The sequence below is a fragment of the Fundulus heteroclitus genome, chromosome 7 (genome assembly GCF_011125445.2).
Source record: "Fundulus heteroclitus isolate FHET01 chromosome 7, MU-UCD_Fhet_4.1, whole genome shotgun sequence".
Classification (NCBI taxonomy): domain Eukaryota; kingdom Metazoa; phylum Chordata; class Actinopteri; order Cyprinodontiformes; family Fundulidae; genus Fundulus; species Fundulus heteroclitus.
This window is the reverse complement of record NC_046367.1, coordinates 15,695,424-15,718,991: the sequence shown is the minus strand read 5'-3', so window position 1 is coordinate 15,718,991 and position 23,568 is coordinate 15,695,424. Positions and strand designations below refer to the sequence as shown.

At 37.6% G+C, this 23,568-nt stretch overlaps 1 protein-coding gene across 1 annotated transcript; it reads right to left on the bottom strand.

The window, feature by feature from the left end:
* Positions 1-6: 6 nt before the first annotated feature.
* LOC105923770 (C-type lectin domain family 4 member C) lies at positions 7-20,948 on the bottom strand. The gene is made up of 8 exons (XM_036139747.1): positions 20,861-20,948; positions 20,667-20,765; positions 20,288-20,410; positions 19,753-19,892; positions 18,612-18,669; positions 3,078-3,254; positions 918-1,060; positions 7-114 (listed from the first exon to the last, which is right to left on the bottom strand). The coding sequence occupies exons 1-8, from the start codon at positions 20,934-20,936 to the stop codon at positions 7-9; spliced, it is 924 nt and encodes a 307-aa protein (XP_035995640.1). The 5' UTR covers positions 20,937-20,948.
* Between the last annotated feature and the right edge of the window lie 2,620 nt (positions 20,949-23,568).

Below are 23,568 nucleotides of genomic sequence, written 5' to 3'. Positions count from 1 at the left end.
AAAAACTTACGTCAGGGTCAGGGAAGTTCCATCGACCCACTTCCACGATCCCTCAGTTTCTTTATCATTCAAACCAATCCAAGTGTATTTGTTGGTGAAAGTAGAAATAAATCTCTGTCACATGTTAAAAAACACAATGAGTTTTAAGTTTCTGTAAAGCAGTATCTCTTATCTGACAACATATTACAATGAAAAAGTAAAACTTTAGAGAAATGTTTACTTTTAGAAATGAAAACGGCTTCAAAATTATTCACAAGATATTATTGGACCAGTCTCTTATTGAAAGAAAAAGTCAGTACCCCATTTAAAATTAAAGAAAGCATTTTTAACTACACTGGCATTTATAATATCTCAGCTCTTGCAAGCCATTTCCACATGTCCTGATTGTAAAAACAAGACATTTAATTATATATCTGCTCTCAGTGTGTTTCTGTGGATAGACTGAAAAAAAAACAACAACAACAATCTGAATGAAATAAAAGGTCAACAAGAATAGACAACATTTTTTACACAGCGATGTAAGGAACTCATTACCTTGAATGTCAAACGTTTGCTGAGTTTTAAGTTTATGTTTGTCTGATATGAATTTGTTTAACATATAAGCGAAAACAGCAGAAGTCTCCAGGGGTAGACCCTTTTCCACTGTACTGTATATATTTGAAATGTGCCGTTGGCAATTAAAGTATATGTATTAGGCCTTTTTTCGTGCTAGGATGGTATTAAAACAGAACATATTCAAGGCATTACTTTAGAGCTGAATATGATATTATACCTGTAATGTCTGTTGGTTGTATTAAACAATTAGAAGTACTATGGTAACATCTTATAGCAAAATATTTACATTAAAACATAAAGGAATTTTTTATTTTTTATTTGCAAACCCAAAAGAACAGTCTCACACTAAAATAACACAATACCTGTTCTTCAGCGTTGTCTATCACCACCAGGTCTCCTCCTCTGTTTCTGCAGTCCTCTCTACCTTTATCCCACGAGCCAGTGTTTGTAGAGAGGAGATAACAAGAAGAGCTGGACATTCTCCATCCTGCAGGACATGTTTTCTCTAAAATGAACATGCCAAAATATTCAAGTTAAATATTGGAAAAACTGTGTAGATACACCAGCCTATTTACAGAACAATATGAGATAATATGCAATGTGCATGATAGTACAGCAATGTTTTGCAGTAGCTAAGGCGTGTACCTCAGCATCTGAGAGACTGTGATGGCTGCATTTACAGCCACACAGATGTGGTAAAAAAAATACCAATTATGTAATTTAGTTTTTGTTTTATATAGGGCTTCATTTACAGAGCCATTTCATTATTTGAATTTTTTTTATCACCATAACACTGTATTTCAAAATTAGTGTGCACATTTTACTTTACCCTGTTTTTTTATGACTGTTTGAGTTTTTCAGTTGCTCTAGTCCCTTTGTTGAGGAACCGGCAGGTGGCCAAGGGGCTGAGCTGATTTGGACCATACCAAATCGGTCTATGGGGGGAAATGAGGTTTTGCTTCATTTGGTTTAGTTAAGTTTGTGTATGTTTTACCGCATGTGTTTCTTTTGTGGACTGATCAGCCACTATTTATGTTCCTCTTTGTCCCATTGAGGCAGGTCAGTTTGTTTGAGTTAGTTCTGTTATTAGTTATTTTGAGTAGTTTTGTTCCTTTGACCTCTTTTCTGGATACATTTTTGTACTTGTTACATCTTATCCTTTTTGGGTTAAATAAAAGAACCCTGTTTTTTGAAAATACACCTGTGCCTCACTATCCTTACTGCTCAGACCATCACAGAGACAGTGTAAGTGATTCATGATCAGATAAGAACCATTACAACCATTTGCATGTAAATACTTATTGAGTCTGGTGTGTGCAGCAGATATTATAAAGTCTAACAGCAGCTGGGAGGAATGACCTGCAGAAGTGCTCCTGTGAGGATCTGGGGTGCAGTAACCTGTGACTGAAAGAGCTCTCCAGCTCTGCAACAACTCCATGCATGGAGAGATATGACCAGCACCTGTACTTTGGACTGCAAAGATTCATACATGTTCAAACTTAGCCTGAAGAGATTTTTGTAAAGCCAGACTTGGTTTAACTGTTTGATTTGGCCGAATACCTACCCAAACAGACCCAACACTTTTCAACCACAGACAACAATAAACATCTTTATACTGACATATTTTTAACCATTTTTCAAAAAGTAGTTCAGACTGAGGGCAGAGTTGTTATTCTAGGTCTAGTCAATAAGACCTTGCAGGAGCAAGCCTTCCTCTCTTTGGTCTTTCACAAAACGTTCCTCATTTGTAAGTGCATTATACAATAGGTGGTAGGTTATGGTCCGTGTCTGCCTCACAGACCAAAACTGGGAGTTGGTTCCACAGGTGAGGAGCCTGATAGCTAAAGGATCTGCCTCCCATTCTACTTTTAGAGACTCTAGGAACCACCAGCAGACCTGCAGTCTGAGAGCAAAATGCTCTGTTTGGAACATACGGGGTAATCAGAGCTCTGATATATGATGGAGCTTGATTATTAAGGGCTTTATATGTTAGACGGAGAATTTTAAATTCTATTCTTGATTTAACAGGAAGCCAATGGAGGGAAGCTAAAATAGAAAAAAATGTTATCTCTGTTAATTTTCATCAGAACTCTTGCTGCAGCGTTTTGGATCAGCTGAAGGCTTTGAACTGCATTTTTTGGACTTCATGATAGTAATGAATTACAATAGTCCAGCTTTGAAGTAACAAATGCATGAACTAGACTATTTTATTGTCTCTAGTTTTGCAGGTAACATGCCGCTAAATGTGGGAAGGGTGGAGGACAGGGATACATGGTTAAAGTCACCTGAGATCAGAAAAACAGCATAGGGGTGTTTATTTTGCGTTCTATTCACAAAAGGTGTGGATGACGTCACATGCTGTTTCAAGGTTTGCAGATGGGGGCACATACACAGCTATCGCAATAAAGTATGAAAACTCTCTCGGGAGCTGACAGTCCAACAGCTAGCAGCTCAATGTCCTTCATGCAAAGCATCTCTAAAATAAATAAGCAAAATTCTCTATAAAATATCTTAAGACTTACTTTGCTTGGACAAATTTTGAAGTCTGATCAGCTCTTCAGACGTTTCTGTGAGGTTTGATTTCATTAGGTCTCTTTGTTTCGTCATCAAAATCAGCTGGTCATTGCTGGCCTGGAGATGATCAGTCAGATTGTCTTTGATGTCAGATAAATCTGCTGTCAAACTGCCCAAGCCATGAGCTGAAACAAATCAATGTATATTATTTCAAAAAGCAAAACACATTTGTTTAAGCCTAACAAAATATGCTAATTTCACAGTTGTAAAACTAAATGCCTGTCAAATTTAGAAGAATTAAGCCAATCTAGACTTTGATAACATTATTTGACTTTATTATTCTTAATTGCTATTTTATATGCAACTTAATAATTTCCAAAGGGTTTGGCAAAGAAAAAATGTAAGCTGGCAAACAGATAATTTGCTGAAACATTTATATCATTCCAAGGAAATATTATTGTGATGGTTGTAATTAATTAATTAGGTTGTAATTGTTCATCTCCAGTCACCAAGCTTTTTTATTTGAAGACATGTTTCAAGCATAAATAGTAAAACAAAACAAGCTGAGTTAAATTCATGACAACTTAGACTCACAATGGACACCAAGGCTGATGAGTCCAATCAGCAGGAAAACATTCAGGAGCCCCAGAGAGATAAGAAGACCCAAATACAGCGTCTTCTTGGAACTCCTTGAAGCTTAAAGTGAATACATTTCAGGACCTTACATTTGTGCTGCATAAGAATGATAATATAAATTTGTGTTTTTCTCTCTGATGTCAGTCTTACCTATGTTGTTGGTAATAGGAATGTCGTAGACAGATTTATTAGAGTCAACATTAGCATATATGTCCTCCATTGCTTCGACAGATGCTGATGATTTTTTTGACTGTCCGATCTGCCATAAAAACGGAAGTAGATGAGCATTGAAACGAATTGTGGCATATGAGGAACTTTAAGGTCTATGGTAATTTCTCAGTAAAAAAAAAAAAGGATAACTGCACAGAGAAAATCCATATTTGGTAGTTCTTGAACCAACACAGCAGTGCGTGATTCTTGACAATTACTGATGAAACATCTTACAGAGAAGAAGGGGAAGAGCTGTTTAATAGAGCAATAAAATCGGATTATGGACAGCTGATTAAAAGTTAAAACATGCCCACTGTGTACACCCATGGCTTGCTTGTGGATTTGGAACACACAACACACAAAAAGTTGAAAACTTACTGTTGTTGTTGTTGACAATCAGTCTGACAACGTTACCAGCCACTATCTGCCATGGAAGCAGCGGCAAAGTATGCACGTCACATGACGTCAAAGCATGGCGGCTGAATGCGCTAATGGATCAGTCAACACGTGCATGTATCGGCCAATACTGATACAAGACAAAAAAGGCAAATATCGACCTCTAGTATTTTATGAACATACATTGTTTACTTGTAAGAGTTGAAGAGATTATTGAATTATGAGTTAATTAGCCCTCTGATGCATGAATTATGAATCCCTGAGTCAAGATTTTTTTTAATGTGTTTTTACTCTTCTTAGGGCTTGAAAAAAAACAAATATGAACTTTTTTTTTTTAAATGTAATTTTTCCAGGAAGTTACAGAAATGTCCACTACAGTGGACTGCATGCGCCTGACCACTGAACACAAAACATTATGAATGTATTGTAAACAAAGAACAATCTTGTATTCTGTTGTAAATATACAAACAATTGTTTCATTTAATGCTTTGAAATATATTTCAACATATTTTGTTTAAATTTTAACACTATATAGGCACAATGCTTAGAACTGAATAAGAAAACCAATGACAATCATAGCCAAAAATCTTGAACCTGAATGTGACAAACATCACTGTGGCTCTCCACAGTTCTATAAGAACGTAGGACAGTATAACTAAGTCCTTTTATTAGCATGTTGCAAGAAAACATGAACTGTCATCTTAGTCTCTGCATCTCCTAACACTTTGATGGTCATCACACCTAAGCTGTATGATTGTTTGCAAAGCACCCAGGGCACAGTGGCATACAGCATTGTATGCAAATGTATTTGGTCTTCCATGTCCATGCAGCATCATGGCCTCTGTTTGCATTTTTAGAATTTTTGGATGGAATTTCTTGGACTATTTTGTAGGTTGCCTTATTCTTCGCTGTGTTTGAAGTCTACAATATAAATAATTGATATAGTTACAGAAACTACAGCTAATCTGCACAAAATATACACAAAGTATAAACAAAATATACTAAAATGTAATTTTTAAATGAATAGTTTATGTGGTGCATTTAAAACACTGAATTATAAGCAAAACAATTACAAGACAGTAAAGCAATTATATGACTTCTGTTGAAAAAAGGTAATGGGAGATGAATGACGTCAACTTCAGTGGACACATGGTTAATCATAATTTTCTAAATGTTGGAGAAATGTTTTTATATTTCAAACTGATAATATCCTTCCTTAGATGTTACTGTAAATCATCAATTTTTTTTCACCTGTTGGGCTCTTCTACTATAGAAGGATTGAGAGGAAATGCCAGCAGTGGTCGACAGAGGTTGCTGTTTGTTGGCCATTGTTGGATTTTTTTAGAGTGATTTCTAGAGTGACTTTTTTCAAGCTGTATGCAAACGAAATTTCGTTCTGTATGCACTTTGTGCATACAAAATGACAATAAAGATATCTATCTGTCTATCTATCTATCTATCTATCTATCTATCTATCTATCTATCTATCTATCTATCTATCTATCTATCTATCTATCTATCTATCTATCTATCTTGGATTCAGAAGAAATTTACTTGCAGTTACAATGACTGACCACTGAATTGACCTCAATGGAGTGTGGCAGCAGAGAGCATTCTAGACACTGAAATGCAGTTTCACCATAGAAACCACAGAATTAAAGAGATGTTTACTTTTTAGTAGCTGTCCACTACAGTGGCCGCTATGCACCAGAGAGTTAGTGAGTTGTGTTATGTAGTTTCCGATTAGTATTGTGTGGAAAAACGAACATTTTTCTGGATGCTAATTAATGCTATTGCTTTTTGTTTTGCTGTACGCAATTTTATTTTTGGGGCGTACATATACTTTGGTTTACATATAATATGGTTTACACAATGTTTTATAAATGAGAGCCCTGAACCTTTTAAGTGTCACTTCAACCACCCTTTCCCAAAGCCTCAACTTTTTTTTTCTGCCACACAAATTCCTACTAGTTCCTCTCACCCCCTCAGTGGTCCTTTTCCAGTCCACTGTGAGTAATCCACTGTTTTCCTTCACCAAACTCTCTATTGAGGTGTGCTCCATTATAACTTCCTTTCCTCTGGGTAAACCTTCAACCACATCATCTAGTTTGCTCCAGAAATCTTTGGATCTTTCTCTTCAAAGTGCCATTCAAGTTGTGATGCATCTACCACAAAACATAAAAATAAACTGATCATATATCACAACATAATAACAAGAATCAGAACAAGCTAACATAAATCATTCATTTAATGAATTCTTATGGAACAATATAAAATGTAGAAGAGACTCGAGAAAGGTATTTGTAAACTAATTGAATGAAAAGAAAATGCAAAATATCCTGTGAAAATGTGTTTATGCCTCTCATATTAACTGCAGAAGTTAAAGGGGAATTGAAATTCCTAAAACTTAATCTGCTGATGATACCCTAACCCTTTATTTTCATTTCCCTTTAGGGTTAGGGAACTTCATGTTGTCTTTTATTTTGGTTTTCACAGCTGCAATACATAGCAGAGTTACAGACACCTACTTCACAAATGGCTTCCACTGTCTAGAACTGATGTCTATTTTTGTAAACCTCCCTTGGCATCCATCCCCAAATGTTCTCAGTTGGATTCAGATCAAGGGATGACGCAGGATGGTCCAAAAAATTAATGTTATTCTTTGGGAAAAAAAGTCTTGGTTAGGCCGGCATTGTGAATTGTAATGTTGTCCTGCTGAAAAACCTAGTCATTACCACACAGAGGAGGCCCATTGAAGGAAAACACACCGCAGACCATGATGACAATCCCTCCACTGTGCCGCGTTGACTACACTTCAGGTGCCATATCCTTGTCATGCCAATAACGTTGGAAGCCATCAGGACCATCGAGGTAAAAAAAATTCTTGTCAGGGAATAAAACTTTCTTCCACGTTTCAATAGCTCATGTTTAGTGCTCCCTTGCAAAGTCCAAATGGACAATTTTGTGGCGTTGAAGGAGACATGGCCTTTGAAGACGTTTCTTTTTTTTTTTAAGCCATTCCTTCACACATACCGTCTGATGGTTATTGAGCTGCAGTCATCACCAGAAATGGCCTTAACCCTTTAAGCCTGGAGGGTTTTAGGAGCAATGTCTGCCTGAAATTACATATCTGATATAAGTACAGCTCCAAATTTATAAAGTGTAAATACAAAATTTAGTTTTTGTGTGACACTAAGGCATTAAAGAATATTTTTCAAGTGGAACTACTATTGCAAGTCACTATTGGGAACCACTATTGCAAGTCACAGTGACTTGCAACCACTATTGCAAGTCACTATTGGGCGACTGTGGCTTGATGGGTTGAGTAGTTATCTGGCAATCAGAAGGCAATCATGTGGGTTTGATTCCAGCTTCCCCTTGTCACATGTCGATGTGCCCCTGGGCAAGGTACTTAACCCCAAATTGCCTACCGAGCTGTGTCTCAGTGTATGGGGAGAGTTGGCCTAGTGGTTAGAGCAGTGTGCTTGCACTCAGAGAAGGATGCAAGTACCCGGTTTGATCCCCGGTCCTGGCACCCTGGCTCCCTGAGCAAGACCCTTAACCCCAGATTGCTCCCCTGGCTCCACACATGGCAGCCCACTGCTCCCCAAGGGTGATGGGTAATAAAGCAGTGAACAAATTTTGTTGGTATGTATGTTTCAATGACAATAAAGATATTACTGTTACAAATGTTACTATGTCTGTTTTAAAGGTGATAAACCAAGGAAGAATCCAATTTTCTTAGCCTTGCCTAAATATTTTTTTAAATAGCCACATGAAAATGGTTTTGAATATATAGGAGAAGCCTCAGACTTTGTATATCCACATCTTGATTATCGCTGCAACAAATATGGACTGAATCAGCTGAAGCATATTTGTTTTACAAATGTTTTAGTAAGCAGTGTGACAGGCGGACCTCTGATTGTGGCACAATTTATGAAAAAATGAAAGAAATGCTCCAAATAAGTTTTAAAAAGTGAAGCAGTTCAAAAAGTGCTAATGTCCATTTAAGGACATTTTCCTTAAGGACTTTCCGACATTTCTCTGGCTCCAATGACATTTCAATGTCCTTGCTTTATATCCTGGTGCTCTGGATCAGCGAGGTGATGTCTTGTTAACTCTTAGCATACAGATTGATGTCATTCATGTAGATGAGGTGACGGGTGGAGGCCCTTTTCTGAGACAAAATCAGACAAAGCATCTTCTAAGGATAGTTTTTACCTAATTGCTATACATGCAGAATTGGCTCAAAGTGGAACTTCTCATAGGAAGAATTCCATCTTGGGCTACCAGAACACTTAGATACTGCATAGAAATTGCAGTAACCAAGTACTGAGTGCACAGCCATGAATACTGCCATTGGACGGCAATGGATATATATATATATTTATATATATATATATATATATATATATATATATATATATATATAGAGAGATAGATAGATAGATAGATAGATAGATAGATAGATAGATAGATAGATAGATAGATAGATAGATAGATAGATAGATATCCAAAAGTGACACAAATGTTCCAAATATGTTTTACACTTTAAAAAAGTGAAGCAGTTCAAATAAAAGTGCTAATGTCCATTTAAGGACTCCTTCTGCACATGCCTGTGCACTCAGTACTTGGTTACTGCATAGAAATTGCAGTAACCAAGTACTGAGTGCACAGGCAAGAATTCTGCCATTGGACAGCAATTGATATATATATATATATATATATATATATATATATATATATATATATATATATATATATATATATATATATATATACCTATACAAGATACACCTCATGGATGCACTGGGACGCATCATCAGTGATGTATCCTGGGGTCATTGGGTGTTTCGGGTCTCGCAACATCATACACCCTCACCCAGGCGACCCAGCCGGGGGTGATCAGGCCCCGACTTGCGTCCCAGTAGCTGCCCACGGATCTGCCCTCCTATATATATATATATATATATATATATATATATATATATATATATATATATATATATATATATATATATATATATATATATATATATATATATATATATAGTTAAACCCAGGAGAGAATTACTATAAGCAGTATTAAATATAGTAAGTATTTTATTGAGAACATCTGCTCAAATTTGCTGTATTGCCAGGGTTTGAGTCTGATCTCCAACAAATTTTTAAACTTTTAACCACATCAGCACAGTCACACAGACACAAGAGTTAAGACTATGATAAAGAGAAGTGGCAACAAAAATGCTGTATGCATAGGTATGAAAATTTATTTTAAGCTCTCAGTCAGACAGTGAGAAGTTATTCTCAAGGTCTAAACTCAACCTAAACTTTAGTTTTTTTCAGCAAATTTTAACAGGTCAAACAGTTAATACTGCTGTCTTGCCTAGTGAGAGCACTCAGCAAAGATTAAGACAGACTTTTTTTAGATCAAGGAAAATACTGAAGAATATTTATACCACCTGATTATAAAGGTAAAACAGAGTAGGGACTAAATATTATTGTCTCCGTCTGTCCGTCCGTCTTCTTCTGCTTATCCCAGGTCAGGTCGCGGGGGTAGCAGCTTCAGTAGGGAGGCCCAGACATCCCTCTCCCCAGCCACTTGGGCCAGCTCCTCTGGAGGAATCCCAAGGCGTTCCCAGGCCAGCCGGGAGACATAGTCCCTCCAGCCTGTCCTGGGTCTTTCCTTGGGCCTCCTCCCGGTGGGACGTGCCCGGACCACCTCACCAGGGAAGCGTCCAGAAGGCATCCTGACCAGATGCCCGAAATATTATTGTACTGCACATAAATACATGCTGTCAGACTAATTTATTTTATGTTGATAATAATTAATTTGCCTATAATTCCACTGATGTTAAATCTATGTCTGTGGAATTAATTCATACAATGACATTTTTATATATTAAATAGAACCTGCAATATAAGATACAGTTCATACTGCTAGCATAAAATTGTAGATAAAGGTCAGAAGCTGGTTAAACAACTATGCAGATCATTATTCAAACTCCTGTGTGAGAAAGGGTGGTGACTATACCAGTAAAGCCGATCACAGACATTTGTGGGTAAAAAAGTATTGCAAGTATTAAGCTGTATTGCAAAAAGCACTAAAAAAGTGTCCACACATTTTTAATAACAGTTTGTAAAATTTCACCTCAGATTTTCTTATTCATACCAAATACCAAATTCAAAATTACACATAACAAATTCAGAATTTGGTATGTGTTTCAACCCATTCATAATGCATATCCTGAGTTAAACAAAAGATTATTTGATGAAATACCATTTAATTTTCCCTGTTATTTGTCTGCCAAACCAGTCGGCGCGTCTGTGTGTATTTGGTTCACTTTGGGCATCCAAGGGAAAGCAGTACTCCAGGAAAAAGCATTGGCTATTTCAGCAACGGGCAGGATGCAGCTCTGCATCTAGCTGAAACGTGGCGGTTGGAGTAGGCAACTCTAGATTTTTCTCTCAGTTTAGGAAAATGGATTATGTGCAGGCTGCTCTGGCTCCATCTGGAGTCTGTTTCCTGCAACAGCTTAGGGAAGCAAAACAAAGCTGGTTCAGCATAGGGATTCTTTCACTTCGGCGTCTAGCAGAAGTGAGACTGCAGACTTACCTTTGATTCAGCCAATTGCAGGACAAACTCCCTAACCTCTGTGCCACTGTCGACCTTTTAAGGAGGAGTACTGACATTACCTTTCTCTCAAATAAATAACAGGCAAGAATCTATATGTGAAAAGTACTCAATGCCCTTGGATTGATTTTCTACATCAATTATAAGCAATTCAAATCTCCTGAAGCGCCTCTCAGTGTCACACACTTCAAAAAGCTAGTCACCAAAACTGACCCAAGTAAGACTAACATTAGCTTGGCGAACAAAGGAGATGGGGCAACGCATCCAAATCCCACTTCATTTATCTTCTCCAAAAAACATCTGTTACCCAGACTGAATTTAACACACTGATAAGGTACGATGTTGAGAATTTCCTTAAGCACCAGTCAACTTGGATACCTTCAAGTCTATCATCATCAAAAGGGGAGGATGGGTAGGCCTGCCATGTAGAAATACTTTTCCCAGCATATTTGTGTAATTATAATATTCACCTTACTGAAAGAGAAAGGATGGCCTATTGGTATGGCCATCAACTAATGTATGTCAAATGGGGTAACTCATTGTCTGACTCGTTTAATGTTGGTAATGGAGTAAGGCAGGGAAGTATATTGTCCCCTTACCTTTTTAACATTTACATGGATGAACTATCAAGGCGCCTGAATTGTTGTAAAACAGGCTGTGTAGTTGGTGACCGCATAATCAATCACATAATGTATGCGGATGATTTGGTAGTCTTATGCCCATATAGTGCTGGCCTTCAACAATTACTAAGGGTCTGTTCCCAATATGGATGTGATTTTGATGTCAAATACAATGCTAAGAAAAGCAATATCATGATTGTTAGAAGTAGATCAGATAAGCATCTGATAACCCCTGACTTCTCTTTATCTGGCATCGTCCTCAATATACGCAATGAAATTAAATATCTGGGACATTACATAACTGATGACCTATTTGATGATCGTGACATTCGTAGGCAGTATTGCATGATATATGCTCAGGCTAATATTTTGATCAGAAAGTTTGGTATGTGTTCATCCTCTGTGAAGGTAGCTCTTTTTAAAGCTTTTTGCACTTCATTTTACACAGCCCATCTATGGCGAAGATATAAAAAAAGTAGCCTGCACAAACTTTATGTGGCATACAATGATGGCCTGAGGCTCCTACTTAAAGTGCCTAGATGGAGCAGTGCTAGCCACATGTTTGTACATACCGCTGTTCCCACATGTGCAGCTGCACTCAGGAATCTCATGTATAAATGTATGTGTAGATTATCTGTGTCATACAATAATATAATAGTAATTTTAGTGAACCCTGTTTTTAGTACAGTGAGATTTTTCTCAAGATTGTGGAAACATTGGCGTCATCATTTATTTGTGGCTCAGTGACTGTCATATTATTCTCTGTTTGTCTTTTTCTTTTTCTTTATCATTTGTTTTTACTATGGACCTCTTTTGTGTCTGAAATAAAGATTGATTGATTGATTGATTGATTGATTGATAAGTGCTCATCTTGCTGAGATACGCTGTTTTTTTTTAATCTTGGCCAAGGAATTCAGTATACTGTACAGAAAATACAGCCTGTCCCAGATGGAAATGGGTATAGTTAAGGATTTAGCAATACTGCTACTCTTAACAATATTCCTTGATGATCTGCTATTTATTCGGGACCATTATCAATACTTTTTTAATCAAACAATAAGGTAAAAAAACAAAAAAAAACAAAAAAAAAACAAATCATGATCACGGACTGGTTTATGTTTAAAACATTTGGAACAAAAGCAAACAAAATAAAAGTACAAAATAAACATTTCTTTTACAGAAATACAGCCATGAAACACTATGTAAATAACTTTATATATAAAAGGCTAAAGCACTATATCTTGAATAAAAGTATGTTGCAGGAGAGATAAATATCTACATTGACAAGACAACAAATGATTAAAAACACTAAATATGCTCAAAACAAACAAAAGGGAACTCTTTAAAATAATTTCAATTATTAAATAGTTGTTATTGGATTATTAAGGCTTGTCTCCTAAAGTCAATAGAGAAGACAGCAAAACAGTGATTAAATATTTGATTAATCACTACATTACAAGGCATGGGTTTCCTGAAAAGGAGAGATCGGATAATGGTACCCATTTTAAGAACCAGGACCTCCAATAGGTGGAGTTAATGTTAGGGTTGAAACATGCAGTTGGTACAGTCTACCATCCTCAATCCCAAGGGAAACTGGAGTGAATGATCAAACATTAAAAACAAAATTGGCAAAAATCTGTGCACAGACAAAAATTAATTGGTTGGATGCTTTATCTCCAGCTCTGATGTCTATCGGGTGGTCTGTTAACCAGACCACAAGTTTTATACCACATGAGTTACAGACGGGTTGACCCTTTCCAGGACCATTGACTAAGTTGCCAGGACTTAGGCTTGTGATATTTCGTGTCACAAACCTTTGATTTACCAAAGATGTGAGTGAGAAGCTGAAGTTGGAAAGTGCATGTCCCTATAGAAATAGATATACATAGACCTAGGTAACATCATATAAAGTGCTTGTATTGCCTGATCAACAGGAAAGAAGCAGAGGAATAAGATCAAGAAAGACAGAGAATTAAGAAGGTACAGAGAGTGAGAAGGGGTGAAAGAAAAATGATTACAACCCCTGAACACAGAAACCCAGCCATGACTAACCAGCGTACCATGCCAACGTGCTGTTGAGCTGTGCATGCATTTCATTTATTTAATGTGTTCAGTTCTATTCTCTTTTAACCTGTGTCACATGCTTTCAATTCACCTGTTGTGCTGCTAATAAAGCCACGGAGTGACTTTCTGATCCCTGAACATTAATATAAAGCTTATCTACAGCAACTGTAGCCCTGGTGCCCTCCACCATATATTTCTTCCTGATTGGGAATAATGCTTGCCTTTGATCAAGGATTTCTTTTGGAAACTGGTCATTGAGACTGAAATTCGTTCCTCGCAGTTCTCTGCTCTGACTTTAGCTACAATCAGGCAAGGCCGGGTTTTATCGGGCTTCTTACCCCGAGCTGGTGAACGCGGTGGAAAGTTGACGTTTTTTTTACCTCATCAACTGGGAGTTTCAGCTGCTGCCAGAGGAACTCAAGGATTGTTTTCTCGGCATCCTCCTCTTGCTGCTCCAGGATACCGGAAAATATGTGGTTATTTCTCATACTGGGCCTGAATAGTCAGAATGGACTCTTTCTTATTCCTATTTTCACCGGACAGCTGAATCATCCCATCAGTGAGCTTCCTGACTTCCTCTCTCAGCGATTCCTTCTCAGCTGTCACGAAGGCTGGCTGTATTCCAGTGACTCTCTCAGAGCTTGAATTCCTTGTGTAGGACTTCTACCAAGGCAAGGTATGAGGTCAAGGTCTCCTTGTCCGGTGTGTTTTATTGTGAAATATGAAACAATTGTTAATATCTAAACATTATTTACTTTAAGTTTAAATTATTGGCTTGTTCTTACCTGGATAGGTTGATATTATGTGTATAACGCCATTTTTACTTACGTACAGCCCTCACAAGATCTCAGTTGCTCCTCTCCCTCCAACAGTCAGCAATGTTTGGTTGATTTGCATTCACTGACTCCGTTGCCTTTGTTCTTCCTCATCAATACATTTGGGGAGTATCACCAGCATCAAGGAGTGATATTTTTAACACTGCGTACTGTCACCTCTACTTTTTATTCCATACACAAATGAGTGTCAGAGTAAATACGATAACGGGTTCATCATCAAATTTGATTCTGTTATTAATTAAAATTATAAATAAAGGCTCACACATACTGTTCATTTGTTGAACAGAAAAGATTCACATCAGTCCTTCAATGAACCAAGGACACTAGATTTGATTTTAGTTTCCATTTTCTTATTTTTCTTAAATGTTTCTACATTTTATTCCAACTCTTTTTCAGTTGTGTTTATTCTGTTTTTATTTTTATTTTTGACTTATATTGAAATGTGTTGTACAATAAATTTGGCCTGCCTAGAGGGACGCACACTACCTGGCATAATGTAAATGCAACGTATGCAATTCAAATATTTTGATTGGATGATCCGATCCTGAGAGCGTGTTGGGCATGCGCACTGTGATTTCAGATGTACTTTAGCTAACAAACGTTTGTGGGCCGGCCCAAATATCAAGGCGCCTCAAGAAGATTTAGCCTACTAAGCATGTCAGTTTTTTTGCAGACTTAGATATATATATACACAATGTTTATAAAAGAAATTGTATTGGTAAGAGAATCTGTCTTTTTTACAATATTGCTCTATAATGAACGATCATGGCCAATTGATTATTGGGAACATAGAGCTCCACAGCGACATCTGGTGGTGCCAGGCCCCACTGGCCCCAAATGCAGAGACACCACAGATTGTTAGCCTTCTTAAAGAGAGTGAAAGCAGCCACCGCCCTGTGACAATTTTGTCCAATGGTGTGAGGAGTCTTACCTCCACCTTAACACTAGTTAGAAAAATGATATGTGTCATGGTTTAAGTGTTTGGCCCACATGCAGACACAGACGGCAGCAGGAACAGTTAAAGATGTTTATAAAAGGCTCAACAAAGGGGAAAGCACACGCTGTGTGCAACAGGCGAGATCGGAACGTCAGAACGGGAACAACTCCAGGAAGAAAGAGGATATGTTTACAAAGGATCAAACCAGGGGGAAATATTCCAGAAGCTGCGCCGCTTACCGTTCGGATGGGGAGACCTGTCCAGGGGGATGAGTGAGAAAGGAACTCTGTGACCGTAACTCAGTAGTGCTGTCACTCAGGGTTTTGACTGGATACATAAATGTTAGACAAACTTAGATTTTTACAAATTCTTTTTTATAACAGCATCAGTTATTAAAATGCAGTGTGTGAAAACAAATCAGAACTATTTATACATCAAGAAGAAGTTAATACCAGTGATAAACTGTAATTTAGGAGATTATTTTTTAATGAATGAAGAATAATTGCTTAAATAAAGTTGAATTGAACAGTCACAGAAACAAACAAGTACTAATTTGATTATGTCAACACACAATAATTAGACAGCTTCAACTGCAGTTTGTTTTATCATTTATCTTACATACCAATGCTTTAATTGATCAAAGACTACAGAAGATTCTAAAATAATGTTTCTGAATTGTGTAAGCATGTGCATGTAACATTTAAGCATTGAAATTCAACAGTATGAATGAAAAAGGCATTTCAAGTTGCATCTATTTAGTGACAGGTACAGTATAAATATAAATGGCATTAGCTTTTGTTTTGAAGTAATCACTGCTACTTTTTAGACTGTTGATGTTGATACTTTCTCACACATCCACTGTTGACGTGCAGAACACTGGAGGTCATTCCAAACGTCATCAGTTCTGATGTGTGCACAGTCCTCCTCCATAGCACCGTATTCTTTACCACCATTATCAGGCTGATTTATTACCCAGAACCTGAACAAAATAAAAAAAAAAAAAGATTTATTTTAAATTCACAACAACCCCTTTAAGAATATAGAAACTGCAGGAAAAAAATATATTTTAACACGCTTTCAGTTGGCAGATTGATGATTTTATCTGCTGTCATGTAGCAGATAAACTTATTATATTTTCTAATAATTTATGGACATTTATCCTCTATAATAAACAAATATGAATAAAATATACATATTTATTTCTGTCACACCTGCTGCTGTGCTGTGACCATCACCCCTGAGCGTCATCACCATGATCAGCAGCTGCTGCCAAATAAGGACGGATCCTCCACGTGCACGGCGTCAGATTGTTGTCTAACCCCAGGAGTAACACTTTCAGGCCATTTGTTCTGTTCAAGTCAAGTTTGACTGAGCCAATTTTTACAATTTTTTAACCTGCGTGTTTCCTCCCTTGTCCAGTTCTTCTGCCTGCCTGAACCTGCTTCCTCACCCGCCACCTTGGATTTCCTGGCTTTGACCTCCTGCTTGTCTGACACTGATTACAAGGATTGCCCTAACCACTGACTGACTGACCAAGAGAACCACAAAATAATTTCAACCTAACCTTGCCAACTACTCAGTCTCTGCGTCCATACGTGCCTGAAGTGTGTCAATTTCTTCCCAAAATGGGGATCATCATCATGTCTTTGAAGGATAAGAAATATTACACTATGCTGCCAAAAGTATTCATCTTTCTTCCACTTGAGTGGCTAATCTATTGGGTGTAATATAATGCTGGCCAACCATTTGTCTTTGCAACTTTAACAGTTTTAACTTTTCTAGAAAGGCTTTCTATAAGGTTTAGGAGTGTATTAATAGGAATTTTTGACCATTCTTCCAGAATACATTTGAGAGGTCAGACACTGATGTTGGACAAAAAGGTCTGGCTCATAATCTTCGCTCTAATTCATCCCAAAATTATTCCGTTGGGTTAACTTTCGGGCTCTCTATAAATCACTCAGGTTATTCTACTCACTCATCCTTGTCATAATGGACATTGATGCATGCTCTAATGCACAGTCATGTTGGAACAGGTAAGAGCCATCGCTAAGCTGTTCCCACAAAATTGGGAGCATGCATTCTCCCAGCCTTCTTGGTACACTGAAGTATTAAGAATTTTCACCGGAACAAAGGGGCCAAATGTATCTCCTGGAAAAAACAGACCCACAGCGTTATCCCCTCTGCAGCAAACATTCTGTTAATATGTAGCTTGGTGACCTTTGTAGATTATGCTCATCAACATCTGCTGCTCCCGTTCTGTGATTCTATACATACAACCATTTCATGGCTGATTTGCTGTAAATCCCAATCCCTTTCACTTTGTTGTGATACCACTGAGAGTTGACTGTTTAATATTTAGCAGCAAAGAAGAATCACGCCTTATTTCCCAGCGGTGTGCAACATTTTCACATATGGGATGGAAGTTAAACTCATTCAGGTTGAATGTTGGACTGACTTGTGGTGCTAATTCTTGACTTTGCTAAAACACTTGCTCATGAGTAAGATTGAGGCCACATCCATACAAAGCCAAACCAAGCCAGACAGAAAAGCTGGGGTGTAATGATGTAACCGCCTGTAGCTGAACAAGCCGTAATAGGCGTTGTACTACGTATGCCACGTCAGTGGGTGATGCAGTATTGTGAGGCAAGTGCTTTAAGAAGAACAAGAAGAAGAAAGAGAATGGCGACTGCGATCACTGCTGGAGTTAGAAAAGAAGCTTTTATTTGGACCAACTTCTCCAGGCTACACTTGACTACAAGACCAGGAAAGCACAAAAAGTAGGGTGAAAAGCATGTTCAGCACAACAACCATGGAGACTGCCATGGTTGTTGTTGGCAAGGGAACGCATGCGTGTTAAAAGAGAGATGTGGGCTACATAGGCTCACATGTGCAAACGTGGCAGTGTGTAGCTGGTTATGCATACAGGGGTGCCATGATAGAGGTTCCGCGAGGGGCGGCTTCAAACTTATCCACTCTGGGAGCTGCTTTCAGATGTAGTCGATTTTGCGGCCGCTTCGTCGTGAAGGGACCCCCTAACTAACTAAGAAGGTTGTCGTATACAACCAAACCCAGTTACGCCTGGATGGGCCCCTTAAAAGCATCTGCATTTTCCACATGTAAATGTAATCACTAAATGATAACAGGGATTAAGGGAACACTTACGTAACACTAGGAGATGTCCCATCGACCCATTTCCATGAACCCTCAACTTCTTTGTCGTTCAAACCAATCCAAAATGAACTTCTCAGTGTAATTAGTCACAAAAGCCTACCAAATATAGAACAAAAATGTTGTTTTCAATTACAATACATTATGTGCAGTTTGATGGCATATAAATTTTTTTTTGCATGAATAGTAATTTTTTCTACCATTTTATTTACAAATACTAATCATTATACTTATTATGTGTATAAATAATAAAAAACAACACTGGTGCAGTTCATGAATTTAAATAAAACATATAGTTCATTAAAAACCTATATGAAAAGTCTGTTATTCAGACTTTTGTAATTTTAGCACATAAATATATGAATGTTTATTTGTTTATTTTAATCATTTTTTTTCTTGGAGGAAAATAATGGGTGCTTTGTGAATAACTTTTATCTAATATTTTAGATAGATTTTTCGTAACATTACATCACTAAAAGCTACTTTCAGTCTTAGGGCTATTCGTGAATACGAACACAGGCTCCTCTCCTCAAGGCACTGTAACCCAACTGACTTCTCATTTACTCATAAAAGAAGTCAAATGTCCTGCAAAATGTCCTGTTTATCATAAACCATATAAGCATTTTCCAAAACTGTTTGTAAACTGCTGACACATTTTCAGCACAATTTTTAAAATGTAGTGTAGTAATGAAAAGGAGTGCTCGATAGAAGGAAAACATGACATGCAAAAATGTGCTGAATATTTTAGGGTGGATATATATTATTATTGTTTTTATTTCTTCTGCATCGTTCCAATATTTTGCATGAGCGTCAGCACCTCAGCCCCTAAGCTATATATTTTATGTGAGTCTTAATTGTAGTTAGAGTCCCTTCAACTGGCCAGAATTTTAATGTGCAGCACTTGAAATATAAAATTTTGGATCCAAGCTATATCACACATACTGATACTATGATGATAATTGCAATTTAGTATTTGATTGATTAAATAATTGATTCACCCTGGAGCTGGACAATTAATCAATCAATCAATCAATCAATCAATCAATCAACTAATTAGTTAATAAAAACATTTTTATATAATGCTTAACACTATCCAAAATGTCACTTATTAGCTTTGCAGCTGGAATAAAAGAGAAGTCATACACATCAAAATAAGAGTTACCCGCCAACAGAATACCGTACCTGTTCTTCAGCATTGTTTATTACCACTAGATGGGCATTCTTTTTCTTGCAGTCCTCTCTGCCTTCATCCCAGGAACCACATCCAGACACAAAATAACAAGAGTCACCAAACGTTGTCCATTGTGCTGGACATGCTTGCACTAAAAAAAACATAGAAAAATATACATTTATATTGATGTGATTTTCCCACTTTTCCTACTTTTTCTGGCAGATGTTGTTGCATTATCAAATCTGAGGACCCCCAAAGAACTTCACGCTACATTCAGTCTTTCGCCCACACGTTCACACGCTGACAATGTGGAGCTACATTGTAGCCACAGCTGCCCTGGGGCAGACTGACAGATGTGAGGCTGCCATACAATCGGCACCACTGGACCCTCTGACCACCAGCAGTAAGCAAGGCAGGTGATGTGCCTTACCCAAGGACACAACTACTGAGATGAACGGAATGGAGATTATAGAGTTTCATACCCAAACCCGACACAAAATGATTCTGTCATAAAACAGGTATTGTCACTAGCAGTTGAGGTCTTACTTTGTCTCAGCCTGGTCAGCTCTTCAGCCATGTCAGTGAGGTTGGCATTGAGCTGGTCTCTCTCCACAGTCATGGAGGAAAGCTTAGCAGACAAATCTGCTGCCAAATTGCCACTTTGGTAAGCTAAAATGAATAAATATACATGGTAATCCAACATAAAATGTTTAATCCGCATACAATGTTTAAACTCGGGTAACATTGAGAACCATGAACCCACTGTTGTTTTACCAGTTAAAACAGGCTGAAAAAATTACCATGTTAGAAGGAATAAAAAGAGAACTGGAGTATATCAAAGTTTGTAAAAGTTATGTTTTAGCAAAAAGTACATTCTTTTTGTATGTAGGTAATAACAAGAGCAATGATTTAGGACCAGACTCACCATAGATACCAAAGACGATCCGTCCAGCCTGGAGCACATTCAAGAGCACCAAAAAGATGATAACACCCAAATAGAAGCTGTTTTTGGAGTTTTCTGAAGCTTAACAAATAAGATAAGTGAATCAAACACAAATTGATATTTAACAAAGACTAAAAACATGTATTCACCTAACTCTTTCACCCTCCTATTCTTACCTTCTGGGATTTTTACTGGAGCTGGTGGTTTGGGGAGAGGTTTAAAAGGTTCAACACTGACATAGATGTTCTCCATTGCCTGGAGGGATGTTGCTCCTTTACTTTAGCTCCTTTGTGATAATAGCATTGATGGCAGAAGGTGGGTCCGTTTATCTATCATTATTTGAGGAAGTCACCACCACTTGTTAGTGGTGACGAAAGTTTTTCTCTAGTGCAGTTTCAACGCCCATTTTTGAACGGTAATAATTTTTCCTTAAAATGTATTGAATACATTTATATTTTCATCATTGAAATAAGTGGAAATGGTGATTGAAATTATCCTTAAGAGAGCCTACACACATCCTGCATCTCATTCATTCACACAGGTATTCGGTCTTACCTCTGCTGACTATTCTTCTCTCAAACCTCTATCTATGTAAATTTTCCTCCACCTCCTCCTTATTTTCACCACAGAATATAATGTCGTCTGCAAGCGTTATTTTCCACGGAGTCTCCTGTATGACCTCATCTATAAACATATTTATCACTGCTCTGTACAAGAAAAGGCTCAGAGTAACCCCGACCCTACCTTAAACCAATTATTCACTCCTGCTTCACATCTTATCATTGTCTCACTTTCTTCATACATGTCTTGCACTAATCTCACAAGTTTTTCTGCCACAGCTCTTTTCCAGGCAAGTGAGTTTTTTTCCCAGATCTGCAAAAATACAAAACAGCTCGTTCTGGTCTTTCTTACTGGAAATTGGACCAGTGAGGTACTTCATGGGCATGAAACCAAACTGCTGGTTAGGGCTCTGAACCTTTTGCTTCTCTTTTGAACTGCAGAAATAAAAGAGGAAGTGAAACTGCTAAAAATGTATCCGCTAACATTCTGACTCTTCGTTCTCAGTTCCCTTTAGAATTTCATTGTTCTGTTTGCTGATGAAGATTAATTTTCTTTTATTTTTGTTTCCACTGCTGCAATTCATGGGGGAGGCATGCAAAACTATTTACTTGCAGGGCACTGCTTTTGATTGTCTGGACCTTGTTCTTGCCATAGAGCTGACTTCCCAGTACTTACCTTACTCATTGTAGGTATTTGACTGTTGTGGCTTTCCTTAGGGCTTCTTTGTAGTTGACATTTGCCTGTGGTATTTCAAATTATTTTTATTTTTCCTCAACATCTGCTATTTTCCCTTCTGGGAGAACAATTACCTCCATGTTGATTACCTTACCTCTTTTTGTGACTATCTGGCAACATTTCTCCAACTCCAATGACATTCCAATGTCCCTGTTTTACATCTTGTTTGTGTGGATCAGTGAGTTGACATCTTGTTCACTCTTAGGACACAGCTTTATCTCATCCATGTAGATGAAGTAACCATTTTTCTGAGTCAGTCTTGTTTAGTTGATTTTGGAGGGTTAGGCCATGCTGAACCGCAGCAGGGACAAAGCAACTCCTAGGCATGGTTCAAGCCAATTGATAGCCTTGTGCAGTTTGGTCGAAGTTGGCCTCATAGGCTACTGGAAGACCTACATACAGTACATACTGCATTGAAGCAAAAGTATATGGGGGCAATATTGTTGCAATATTATTTGCAAATGTGTGCCTGTACAACAATCTGAAAATGTGTAAAACTACTTGTGTGTGTAATCTGGTTTGCAAATGTGTAAAAAATCCACAAATCTGTATACAGATCTACAAATGTGTACTAAGATTTGCAAAGAAAGATTTGTTATAACGAGCTAACTTTCTCGTTTTAATGGCATAAGTTTCTCGTTTTAATGCAAGACTTATCTTGTTAAAACAAGATAATTTTCTCCTTATAACAACGCAACATAACCCGGCATCAGCTCGCAGGATATTTGAGTGTCATGGAAGAAGATGGAGAGACAGAGGGAGACCCTTTATTCCTTTTTAAGAAGTTGTCATTTGTCGGAGGAATGTATTTCTTCACTGAGGAGTTACAAGGTAAGTCATGCATATAAAGCAAGTAGTCTACTTGAAATCTGATCAATTTGACAGTTATTATTAATAGGTAACAACTATGCTCTGGATACACCTGCAGCACCGTAGTACCGTCTGTGGCTCTGTTCTTGTACTGTCAGTATACACACTTCAAGGTTTAACTGTTGCTTAAGGGGAATTTCATCTATAGCTGTGGGTTTATTCAGAAGAGTTTGCAGCTGAAACAGTACTCCACTGTTTTCTTCTTCTGGGCAATTTGACGTGTTTCAACATCACAGCACTACTAGTGGTGCGGCATGGGAATTACATAGTTTAAGTACTATGTCCGTGTAAACAGGGCCTGTGACTGCTGACAAAAAGGTATAGAGACAAGTAACTGCAGCTTAATTTTTTAAAACATGTCATGTATTTAATTACGAAAGCCGAGAAAACGAGTTAATCATCTCGTTATCACGAGATAACGAAAGCCATTTTCTCGTGATAATGAGATGATTGGTGTGTGTTAAAACTGATTATCCCGGTCATTGAGTGCAATTACACATACAACCGATTGGGGGCGGTGGTCACTCTGGTAGCATAAACAGGAGCGAGCACACTGAAGAAGATTTAATCTTTGGGTTGGTGTTAAAAGGAGTTCAGCTTGTGTGTCTAATCTGTTTTATACTCCAGGTCAGTATTAATGTATTTTTAACTTATCAGTAAGAGCTGACAATGAAACCTAGGATCGAGTAATAAGTTACAGTATTCTGTTTTTGAAGAG

Bases quoted from the DNA above. Each gene is read 5' to 3' on its own strand.
- LOC105923770 (XM_036139747.1), bottom strand. From the start codon at position 20,936: ATGGAGAACATCTATGTCAGTGTTGAACCTTTTAAACCTCTCCCCAAA. The intron at 20,766-20,860 runs GTAAGAATAGGA...TTATTTGTTAAG, and splicing joins TCCAGTAAAAATCCCAGAAG to CTTCAGAAAACTCCAAAAAC. The intron at 18,670-19,752 runs GTACGGTATTCT...TATATTTGGTAG, and splicing joins TAAACAATGCTGAAGAACAG to GCTTTTGTGACTAATTACAC.